The 13,033-nt window shown below is 39.0% G+C and overlaps 1 protein-coding gene across 1 annotated transcript in view; it reads right to left on the bottom strand.

The window, feature by feature from the left end:
- The window catches only part of ABCA1 (ATP binding cassette subfamily A member 1), a 767,698-nt gene that overhangs the window by 320,910 nt on the left and 433,755 nt on the right, over positions 1-13,033 (bottom strand). Inside the window, exons 11-12 of the mRNA XM_044068257.1 lie at positions 8,932-9,048; positions 2,559-2,756 (exon numbers count right to left, since the gene is read on the bottom strand). Coding sequence (XP_043924192.1) covers positions 2,559-2,756; positions 8,932-9,048 — 315 coding nt within the window. The remainder of the gene's footprint in view (positions 1-2,558; positions 2,757-8,931; positions 9,049-13,033) is intronic.

Here is a 13,033-nt window from a genome sequence, read left to right as displayed (position 1 = left end):
AACACTAGACTGTCATAAGCACTAGTATCCAAGCTAGGTAAACTGTAAGCTTCACTAATCTTACATTCTAAAATGATGTGGTCTACAGGGAGATCTGGTCCATTACTTCAAAGGCAAACCTGTCGAGCACCTACTCACTGAGTTCAGTCCGCTGGTAACTCACAGATTAGGGAATCGGCAAGATACCACTTTCTCAACTTATCACAACTAATCATTTCCGAGCCCAAATCACCAAGACTAATCACCTTGTATCCCACATGTGAGTGACATTTCCCATAAACCCCTGCTACTTACATACAGTAAAAAGGATCACTGTTTCCCTATATAGAGAATTCTGATCTCAGTTTCGGAAAACTGTGCCCCTCATCCACGATGGCATTAGATGAAGTAAGACTCAGCAAGCTGGCCAGGTCAACAAGAGGGACACTCAGTGAGAACAATTTTGAAAAGTTCTCAACAAGATGTCTCTCAGCAAAACAGCAGAACTAATATCTGCCTTTTTCCAGAAAGTTTTCATGCTATATCCTTATAAACTTGTGACACCTTCAAAGTCAGACAACTGAAAATTAGAAACACATGATTAATCTGCCATTCCTTGTCATGTCCCCCCATGGGATAGTTGTTACTGTGTTGCCGAACTCCTCCTTATTTTAGTGGCCAGCCACCCAACAAACCACTTTTGTCATTCAAGACAGAGGCCCACTCATCGTCTCAATGAGATGATTTACTGTGGAAAATATATATATACATGTTAATAAAAGAATAAGTTCAAGCCATACACAGTGAAGAAAAAATCAGTACAAGTCAGTTCTTGTGAAATATTCAGCTACCATTAAAAATTCTCAAGAAACAACTCATATGAAAGCACCAAATATGAAAAGTGTGGTAAAAATTAACAAGAAAAAAAATCTGCAAAAGAACGCATTAAATACTCAGTTTGTGCAAAACAGTTAGGTTTCATAAGCAAGAGGGTTCAATGTAAGACAGAGGACTAAAGTAATTTCATGTTGCAGCCTCAATGGGAATGACAACTTGTAAGACAAGTAGTTCCTTGAATAACAAGTGTTTCTACCTCATTCCTGCAACTGTCACACTTATACAAATGCAAAACTGGATTTCTTTACCTTGGTTGCTTTAAGCATCTATTTATAAGAAGTGTGACTCACTTAAGATGATAAAAAAAAAATGAGCAACTGTAGGTAACTATCACCAGCTTGCTCATTTGCCATAACTGCAAGGTAACCTAGAGCAAACAACAACTAGGTTGCTCATTTCACCTAGCCACAGGGTAATCTGCAGCAAGTTACAATCAGTAGCTTTCTCATTTCCTCTAACCATAAGGTAACCTGCAGGTCAACCTCTGCTTCTCAGGCCAACCTAATAACATCAGCAAAAATGACTGAAAGGCAAACCAGGACTTATTTTTCCACTGAAGAAGTTGGGTCTCACTAGGTCAGTAATACAAACACTACATTTTATTTTTATTTATTTATCTTTTATAGACTGGGGTGGCCTCACTACGCTAGTAGCCTTTTTCAGAGGAAACCCGAAGTGGCATTTCTACTACTAGGAGAAATTTGGCCAGGACATCAGGGATCTTTTCAGCTCTTTTTGATAGGTGCCATGGGGATCTTTTACATCCACATGAGTTACCACCAAGTTAGGCAAATGGGGTCTCGGTTTAACATCTCATCTCATCTCTTAACATGGCAAATGTGCTTTTATAATAACTACATACTGCTCATTGCCTGCAACACAGTTTTATAAATTTACACAGCAATTAAGAACAAGCCAAATGTATCTTAGAGACTAAAAAAACAGATCCGATTGTATTGATCAGTTAGCACTATACCTACCCAAACGCATACATACACACACATACACACACAGACACACAGACACAAACAAACACGCCACTATTTAAAAGTGAACAGTGCAGGCCTAACATATAGTTAGTTAAGCTCAACAGACTAGATGACATTAATTTTCCCTTCTTACTTGTAAACATCTTGCCTTGCTGGTGACATCACACACAAGCAATAGACGGATACATTTCAAAGCTGCAGGATTATGCAAGAAATTTACATCTGATCTAATAGTTCAGCTGGCAAGCTTTGCTGTCCCCCTGAGAAGAGTGTATTTTCATCCCAAGGAAGCAGCAGAGTATGTCTTATCAAATTAAAATTACAAACACACACAAATACTCTGCATAGCACTATTGCCTAATACTCTGATGTCAGCAGTTACAAATTCATAAACTAAGCAAAACAATATGTTGTCCTACAAGTAATTAAAATTTGTTTTACACTATCTGCTACACTGCACTACATGCAAAGCATGTGGTTTTGTACACAAATACTAGTGGAAAACAAGACACATGCAAGAACTGTTCTCTTACAATAACCATTCTGATTCAACTTGAAACTAGACTTATGTTTACAAAATGAACACAAATACGCTGCTATTTGGGAACATGTCCTAGGCTCTCAGCCAATTACAAACTCTTAAACAATGAAGCTTAGTACAAGAGAAGGAGAACAAAAAGAACAAGAACAAACCTCCATAAATTTAGATATCATCTGGATAGCATGATCCGTTTCATTCAAGACTTCTCGCCAAGTATAGACAGCACCATCTGAATTATGCACATCTTCTGGATGTTTAGAAAGAAACATAGATATCTGCTCAATTGTCAAGTTGTAGCCATCCAACTGCTGTCTGAATATACTGGCACTAGCATTACTCTTCAGAAGGCTCTGTGATAATTCGGAGAAATATTAAATTTACAAAAATTAGCATAATGACTACACCACTTAAAATTCACAATTCATTACAAACATTTCCTTGGTTAATAGTCTGCACGCCCATCTAAAACAAATGAAGGGTTTTGGCAGATGCCCCATGGTATGACTAAGGGTTAAAATCTGATTAAAGAGAAAGTTCAGCACAAGGCATGGCCACTCCTGTCTTGTTGACTTTTGTTTGAGATATTCCAGTGTGGTCGCACAAGCCTGCTGTCTTCACACAAATAATACAGCAGTTTACAAAAACAATGCCGGAGAAAACTCCATCCAGATCACAGGCACCTAAACGGTATTAAAATGCCACCAACAGTTTCATCGTACTCAGTTTAATTTGTTTTAACTCTCTGGTCATCACCAGGCTTCATCTCACAAATCATAAAATACAACTGCACACCCTAAGAATTTTTTTAACCAAAACAAACTACTCTCTTTGAGCTGTGGCCATTTACCTTTTTCTTTTGTTTTCTTTCAGTTGTAAGTGTAGCAAACAAAACCCCAGTAATATTTAAAAAAGTCTTGAAAGCCATAACCTAAAACAAAGGAAAGATCTGTAATGAAAACCAGTGGGCCACAGCATAACTTACGTCGTTACTACTTCAAAGCTAATGCCACACCATACAGCGCAGCTAATTAGCCCAATAGGCCAACTCAACTCTATACATTCACCCCTGCCAAATATCTAACCCAGGACCCTGTCAACGACAGTATAGTGCATTAGCACACTAGGGACAGTATAAACATCATGCTGAATAAATACATATACAAATAAATAAAGCAAGTAAACTCAGAATTACTGTTGTTTTGATTTATGTTCTAACCTTGCTGCAGTCATTCTGGGACACCAGCAAACTCTCTGAAATTCTAATATAAGAAAACAGTGTACATCTGCTAGATTCCTGAAATTGTCAGGGGAAAATGTGTGAGACCAGAACTCAGAAACAAAACAAGCTATTACTAGCAGTTGATTTAGTTTCATCCCAAAAATACCATCAGTTTAAAATTACAAATTAAGTAAAATTAAAGTCAGTCTGCAAAAAAGCCCCTTGAAATGATGGCACACAGGCTGGAGTTAAGCGTCCAACCTCTGGCATTTAAAAACATGAGTAGACCTAACAGCAGCAATACAGTATTGTTAAAGTATCTACATTTCTACATTTCAGTTGTTTGTTGACATACTTATTTGTATCATTAAAAATCAAGCTAGGAGCCTACACAGAATGTTGTTCAAAAACAGTTAATGAAATGGCTAAAATAATGATACTTTTTGCTCTCAGGTTGTAAACTTTTGGTCTAGAATGATGGGGTGACCATTCTCAGTTTGGTGCAATTCAGTTTACCTAAAATACGTTGGTAGAAGAGATGTGTAGATACTTACCATATTAGCAGAACTTCAATAGGGGCACCTGAAGTGGGTGAAATATTTGGGGGCATTGTTCTGTGACTTCAGACATACCTCTTCTTAAAAATCAGACGTTTCTGCACTAAAAGCGTAAAAAAATCCCCTTTGATCTACTCTTGGTACCTTTGGGGGAGATATGAAGCAAGTGTACTAACAGGACCTCTAGTTTCTACCTCACATTGAACTCAAGTTGACCATGCACTTATAAATGCAAACTTACTAAATTCTTAAATTATATGCCTCAAATGCTCATAAATGAGCTTCCAGCTACAGAGTTCTATGTAAAGGGGGTAAGAGACAGAGTGAGTCAGTCATCTACAGCAAAAGACCCTATAAAAGACAAAATGACTTGGATGTTTGTTACATTTTACTTTGAGAGGTCTTTCTGCACAGAGTGGAACAAGTTAGGATCCCAAGAAGTATACCAAAAAAACAACCTAAAAAAAGGTGGAACAAGCCTAAAAGATGAAACAGGGAGTTCAGACAGGATAACTGAAAAGCATACCCCTCCAATATAATATTATACTCCTGGAATGGATGTACAAGTTATAGTGTTTCAACTTCAGTTTCAGCTTTATCAAGGTGCTAATAACAAAGGTCGAACAACTGCAGAAGAAATCAGAAAAACAAAGTTAAAGCACTCCAAATAGAATGAAGGAAAAATAAAAAAAAAAAATGGGTGCTGAAACGCTAAAGGAGGCAGAGGCAATAATTCTGCAAAGGTAAATGTAATTATGAAAACAAAAGAAAATCAGTAACTGGTATGTTCGCTTGTGGTGTTAAAAGAAAAACTGCAAATAAGTGACACCGTCCTCACTGAATGTCATCTCAAGTAAGTCTTTAAAGCAGCAAAAGCAGGAAGTACAGTTTGCTGTGACAAAACCTGTCCATAACATTTTTCATCTTCTTTTTGGCCCACCATCTCCTCATTCAGCCATATCCCCAAATGGTCAGTTTAGTGTCCCCACTCCTGGCACTGAAAAATACCACAAAGGAGAATCAAGAGTAGGAGTACAGCTCCTGTCACCCTGTGACAGGTCAGGTATTTTAACATGCTTATCAGCCTGCTCCATATCAGCTGGTAGGTACATTATAATACTTGGCTATGCCATGCATCCTCCCACTCATAACATTAGACTAGCATGCACACGCTCATTGGCTACACAAACATTAGATAGTGCCTTGGCAATAAGTTACAGCATTGGACCAACCACCAGCAAGTACGCTTACAGCTGGACTTTACAGTTTCCCTCTCCTCAACATGGATGAACTGACCACTGACATTCACTCCTATTCCTCAACAGCCAGCTCCACCAATACCAATGCCTGGACCACTAAAAGAACCCAGGTCATCTCAGGCATAATCCATTTCTCTAAACCTGTACACAGCACCTGACATTTAGTATAAGGAAAGACCAGCCAAATGCTGGTGCTAAAACACCTATGCCTAAAAGAAATGTCACATAAACCTCTCTTAGGAAATAAAGAAAACTCCACCTTGGCAGTGAATGATACAAATGGTCTGCCTTATTAGCCATGGAAGGATATGAATATGGTACTTCTAAACTACAAATGTGGTATCCCTAATAAGAGTTCAAAGAAGGACTGACCCACAACAACAATCTCTTTCTAACCATGACAAGCACTGACATGCTCCAACAAGGGGAAGGGTGGTCCCACCATGGAAGGAGTCTTCAGGAGGACAGCAAACATAATAGATACACTGAAAAACCTATAAAGGACAGGTATTCTGGGTAAGTGCTAAAAGGATAAAAATACTCATTAGTCTATCAGTCTGTGGAACAGGAATGTCTACCTCCTCGGGCTCGGCAATGGAATAAAAATAAGAATATAGGAAGGTGCTCATGCCTGGTAAATTCCCTTTTAATAGCTCTTGTACTCTGATATCAGGACAGTAGTTGGGGTCACAGAAGGCAAAAGTTCAGACAATGTTGTGAGTGACAGGGAGGCATGTGCAAGTGATGAAAGGCCACTGTAGGGTCAACTACCAACCTTGTACCCAACTGCTGGGCCATATGTTCATGTATCCAGTCAACCATCATGTGTTGAACATGTTCTTAAAATGCAAGACAAGAATGGGGAAGGCCAAGGCCCAAATAATGTGCACACAGCAGCTTCTGCATAATGCCAGCCCTAGGCCTTGAACAACCAGGCAAAATTTACTCCATCCTTTGGGCCTGAGATCAGACCCACAAAACTGGCCACAATGGATACACAACCTGTTCAAGGTTCTCTTCAGGGGGATCTGGTTGTGCCAATGAGAAAGAGAAAGCAATGACTAACAACCCAGATCTTGCTGTAAGAGTGGGCACCAGGAGTTGCATCCCCACTCAACTGCATGTCCAATTAAGTACGAAAAGTGGGATGACATCCTCTCAATACTGGATGATGACTCCCATGATGAAAGAATAGAGGCCACTACAGGTGTGCTGTTCAGGCCAACATTATGTGTCGCATTCCTTCTGCCTTCTCTGATCTTGCCTGGGATGTCTGGATGAGCCCATTAACTTATCTTTGTACTACATCTTGTCCTCTGCTGTTCAGTTCTGTTATTATTAATGAAGGCCTTCAGGTTCTCTTTTCAATATCACTGAGTCAAATAAACATAAAAAAAGAAAGTGAAGGCAATAATTTGGTCCCAGCCAAAAAAAAAAAAAAAAAAAGATAGTGTGCGGTTTCCCTGATTATGATCTAGGTGAGCTAGTAAATACAGGTACATTTAACAAGCCATGTTTTTAGGCACTGAGTATTGGAATCCTTCAATGATGCACTGCAGACGAAGGTTTAAACCGTGCACAAGAAATCTTTGAGTGTGCATATCGCTTACCTCTAGTGTAGGCATGTTGTGACAGGCCAAACTCAGTATGTGTGTGTTTGTGCCCCATGTGGGAGACCTTGAAATAATAAAATTAAACAAAAAAACTGCCGCATGACATGTTACAGAAGTAGGCACCACGTGTTGCACCAGCTACTGAAGGCCACACAGAAGACATCTTTATGTGATGTCTCCCCTCAGAAAAGAACACATTTCTTTCCCTAAAGTCTTGATTATGCCACATTCTTCAACCAATTCTGTCCCAAGTGTTTGACATCCAAGGATAGAGAGGTTTTTAACAGGGATTATAAAAGACAAGTTCAAAGCACAGAATCTTTACTTAACAACACTAACTGCCAGACAAAGTGACACGGTACAGAATATGAGGTCTAAATATTTCATTACTGCCCCTTTCCCCCACTGAACTCTGGTAATCTGGTAAGAGTTTGCTGCCTCTACCCACCAGCCTATTTGATCAACAACAGCGAGGGACTAGGTCCCTGTCCTTGACATACTGCCAAACTATAGAAATGGGGACTTTTTCTTTTTTCTGGATAATCATTATCCCTTCCTCCCTCCCAACTATGCATCTCAGAAACTGTTATGTATTACAGATTCTTTAGCCAAAATAAAACATGTCAATTTTATAATCCATCAGAAGTGTTCTAGATGCACACTGTGTTTCCTTTGCAAGTACAATAACAATTTAAGTAATGTACTTGAGACAAAATATTATTCTGAGAAGTAATTATTAAATTTTATTTCCCCCTGCCATCATGTTTGCCTTTAAGTTACTGTCCTTCACACAGACATACCAGTGTCCAGCTCCCAGTCAGACACTGTTCACAACACTTATCCTATGGTAGTCCTACAGTTTACTTTTCACAACAGGAGTGAGAAGCAGCCCTAGTGGTATAACTCACAGTAAAGTCAGACTCTGTGACTGCTTTATACAGTATGTATACAATGCACCTTCCAGTACCAAATCATTGATGTCAACTTTCTTTTTCACTGCCCCACTCAGACCTTTATATGGATGTGTCAAACAATCTGCAAATGATGTGACATGACTAAGTCACAGCACAGCATGATATCATTACCTCATTCCCATCTCTCCTTAACTCCACAACCACTTCCTGATGGCCTGCACCTTCTTTTAAAGCTGTCTTACCACAGACAGAAGCTGTAGCTTTACAAATGCACTACTGGAACACTCAGTTATGGCTGTACTGTTGTCCTTTAACTCCAGACACATACAATGATCAGGCATGGCTTTGCTGTCAGACAGTAAAAAACAAATGGTCATATGCAAAAATGATGACGTGTGGGTACACGATTTAGAAAACTGCACTCCCACTCCCATGCCTTTTCATTTACTTTTTTATTTTGGTGGGCAGAGCAGGTATGCCTCCATTGCAACACCAGACTCTAGGATAGTCTTACCCTCCAGAGTCAATGCAAGACATGAACTCTCTCTGATGGACTTACTCAGATGTGTCACATACTAGGCCTAATAAATGACAGCACTGTCTGTGCAAACAGGAGGAGGAATAATGGACAACCATTACCATCAGTGGCTAAAACATTCTCTTAACTCCTTCTATTTGTCGCTGTCAGCAGCATGATCGAAGCGGTTGATATGTTCACGTCTACATGGATCACTTCTACACAAAGCTGCATCTCCATTTTCACAGCCACCAATGCTGACCTACAGAATGTGCCTATGTCCTCAATGAGGAAGAAGATTTGAATTCTCAAGGACATGAAATGCTACCCTTCAGCCTCACTATAAGCTCAGAACAGCTCAGGCTCTTTCTCAGATGTGTGCTGTTGGTCCTTTTTATTTTACTCATTACTGTAGAAACTGCAGAGCATCTCCTCTGAACACTCACCCGAACAAGATTCATTTCTTGACTGTCCTTCATAAACGTCCTTATTTTGGGCTTCAACTCTTTCCACATTCCTCCCACATCTTGGAAAACAGACAGTTCCTGAAAGGTCTTATTCACCTATTGGCAACACAAAAACGTCAGTGGTTAATGTTATCAAAACAAACAGTTAAAAGACTGCATGTGCATGAGACATTTATAATAAGCACTACTTACAAGTCTCTTTCTACCTTCCCACATTCAAGAAAAAATACAAGAATGTGTATTATGCAAATGGTGCTGACCTCTGCAATTACCTAAGCACCTGACTCTCGGTGAAAAAAGCAGAAACCTTCTGATTTCTGTAGTACCCTTCCAATACAGAGATACTATGAAGTAGCCGTCACGAGCCACTCAGTCAATGCAATGTTGACATATAGCTGAAGGTCCTCAGAAGTAAGGCACTTGGCCAATCTGTGTCACCTGTCACTGCCATCTGTCACTGTTTCAGTGTGTAAAGTAGAATATATTTTTCTTTGTGATATCCCATTAAAATTAAAATGAAAATAAACTCGATACAAAGGGGAACTACTTTAGAAAACACAAAGCAAGCAAATCATTTTACTAAGGTTTAGCAACTGCAGTTTTCTTTCACAAAGCAATTATAACAATAAAAACTTAACACATAAGGCTCACTTTGTTTTGTCCAGCATCACGTTATATATACATTCTCTAAATTATCCCTACCCTTTAGTGCAAACCTTCATTGTGTAAACCAGTGCTACTAGAGCAGATGATACACTACTTCAGCAAGTATAAATTTCTCTTTAAGTATAATCCTTCCCAAACAGGTATAGAAGGACAAATATGCATTTCATCTGTTTATTACAGAACTGTCACTACTTAAGTCTGTTGTTAGAAAATCTGTTTCATCTTGGACACTAAAGAGGTAAAATGACAGATAGGTAAAACTCAAATATCGTTTTTTTTTTTTTCACAAAAGACTGGAGGTAAGACTAATAAAACCTCGTTTTTAGTAGTTTCAGTGACACTGAACATGGAGTGGCATGCGCATCCTAGAACTATAATGAATATCATCAGCAGTCGTACATAATTCCTTGTGACAAGCACGCTATGTTTCAGTCCACAAGATATCAAAGTATACACATGCTAATGTAGCACAATTATGCCACACAACTGCTTAAACCAGAGAAAAAAATAAGCAGAAGCTCGGCTTCTATTTATAAAACTTGGTCAACAGATTTTTTTTTTTTGTGATCAGATAAGATAAACTGTATACAAACCAAACACAAAAAGCTAAGGCACAATGTGTGCCCAGTGGCCGCAGCTGCTTTTATAAGAAATCTGAACTAAAAAATAAGACCGTTGAGGAGGCAGTAAGGCATAAAATCAATGTGTGACAGAAGATACGGGATCTTTACAACAGATACATAGATGCCTGGTTGATAGTACAAAACACCATAGCTCAGGACAGTTGTAAAGTCAACACAAATTCTAGAAGTTTGGGTAGAAAAGTAGTTGGGGGGTAGTGAGGATTAATTTGTTATACCACTACACTGTACTGCCATATGCATTTGAAACAAATCCAACCCAGCCAAATGTGAGCGCAAACCAGATCATACAGGTAATCTGCAAATCACTGGGAGAATACAAGTGCGGGACGCAATCTGACACGGGCAGTTAGATGAAAAGTTTTTGTGAGGTTTAAAATGGTACAAATGATCTCAACATCTATGTTAAATGTAGCTGTGTAATTATAAGGAAAACAGTGCTGTTATCAGTCTCCTGAAAATTTCTGAGAGGTGTAAAATGGATATGTGTGTAGGGACAAGACTCAATGGAAGATAATTTCCCCAAGTAAGGGGAACACACCATTGGGCAGCAATCAGCAAGAACTTGGCTAGCAGTCTGCCTACTTGCAAACAATTTTACAGTTGCACTTTCTTACTAGTGAAAAACAAACCAACACTGGCAATTCAAACATGAGTGACAGGGTGGCAAGAAAGGCACTTCATACTTTCAACAACTGTATGCCTGTGTCTACAGATTAAGCAGTCATCAGTGGGAAGCAAAAGGTTTAAATAATCCTTGTGCAGAATACACAAGAGTTAAACTATGGATAAAAAAACAAAGGAAGGGGTTCATGCAAATCGCTCAGTCTTCTAACTTCCCGCTGTATCCTTCTTTGTTACGGACCGCTTTATTTAGATTTTTAGACTTAAATTACTTTTCTAATCTATTTTCCCATTTACCAGGTGCTGTGGGCAATGTGGGTAGACATGAACAGACACCCAGTACACTAAATTTAATTAGAATAATGACTGGAACTGCTTGCTTTTCATTAGAGATTTTCAGATGAGCTCTTCAGACAATACTCCTGCTGAGCTCCCTGCAATCTTGATTGACCCTTCCTTCAGAAGTAGCCTATATCCCTCCATACAGGGGCCTATATCCTTTATACAGGGTAGACTGTAAGACCATATTCAACTACCCGCCAGCAAATCAGCATCAGGTACAGCAAAGGGGCTTACACAGGAGGAAGATGTCAGATAAAACCAGCATGGATGGTGACATTTTCAGTTAATATCAGCAACAACTGCAAGAATGTCAAGTCCCACATCATTGCTATCTACTGAGATACAAAAAAAAAATTCTGTACTATGTTTACTGCCATGACATAAACTTCTCTGCTGCAACTGTGTCTCAATTATAATAAGATGTGCAGTACAGGTCTCGAAAAAAGAACCCTATTAAGCAACATGCTTACACTATACACAAGTACACAATTGAAAATGAGTACTTATGTGAATACAGACTGATGTTTTTATCACTGTAAATACATACTATGTTAAAAACTAAGGAGATACTATCAATCTACTCAGGTTACAATACTGCTGATCAATGAATTATGTACAGTGCTGACAAGCAGCATGGAAAACTGTGGTAACATACAAGTGACAGGAGCTTACCACAGAAACAGCGTGTGAGCCAGCAATGCAGGATCCACAGTACTAAAAGAAATGGGAGCTAGTGCACACCTGAAACCTGTACACTTCTGAAAGTCACACACACACACACACACGCACACACACACACACACACACACACACACACACACACACACACACACACACACACACACACACACACACACACACACACACTTTCCACAGATCAGCCACAAAAGGTTGCACAATTAAAGGAGGCTGGGGTTGTAACATACTGTCTAAAGAAATGAGTCACAAATCAACTACACTGTGTAACTATAACATAACCATCATCTTCTCTCACATAACTTCAGACTCTATACTTAATCATCCAACGAGACCAGATCACCCTTCAATTAGCTGTTATATCTACGGGGCCTTACACACTTCTTAAATGCAAATAACTTGCAAGTTGTGGCAACTGAATATTATTACACCACTTAACCTGGTACATATACAGTGGTGCAGTGAGAAAAAAAAACAGTCCACAAAATTCTTAAAAGATTCATCTTCACAGAAATATAGTCAGAGCTGTATTTTTAATTATTTATTTTATTTATTCAGTTAACTGAATAATAAACAGATGCATGGACATTTTTAATGACCCATGTGAGCAACAGTACAGATATAACTTTGCCAGAATAAATTATGTATAGTAAAAAAAAAATCATCTGGCACTTAATATTACCAAGAAGCTCAATAAATTTCTAAAAGTATTTATAAAACCAGACCAAGTCCATTATGAGATATATCTATGGTTAAAAAAAACGAAACTGTCACCTCCACTTACTGTCAAGCTTACTCATTTTCTGAAAACGAATCTAAAACCATTCCAAGCATAAATCAGGCTCAGATTCTCCAAGGCAGCACCAGGAACTCGGACTAATAAGGGGTCCAAATGATGAGAAAGTGGACATCCAATAATGGCACTTACAATCTGAGTTACCTGCTGGTTGAGGCTATACAGCAGGAAGAGCGTGGCAATCTCTAAAGTTAAATAACTTCATCACTGTACCTCTACATAACCATCCGCAGTGTTACAGCGGTAGCGTTGTTGCCTCACAGCAAGAGGTTCTGCCATTCGATTCTCAGTTGAAGTGCGAGGATTGCCTTCTGTG

Source organism: Protopterus annectens, chromosome 4.part0 (genome assembly GCF_019279795.1).
Source record: "Protopterus annectens isolate FY-2018-M chromosome 4.part0, PAN1.0, whole genome shotgun sequence".
In the NCBI taxonomy this organism is placed as follows: domain Eukaryota; kingdom Metazoa; phylum Chordata; order Ceratodontiformes; family Protopteridae; genus Protopterus; species Protopterus annectens.
The sequence above is the reverse complement of the archived record's forward strand: the minus strand, read 5'-3'. Positions and strand labels throughout refer to the sequence as shown.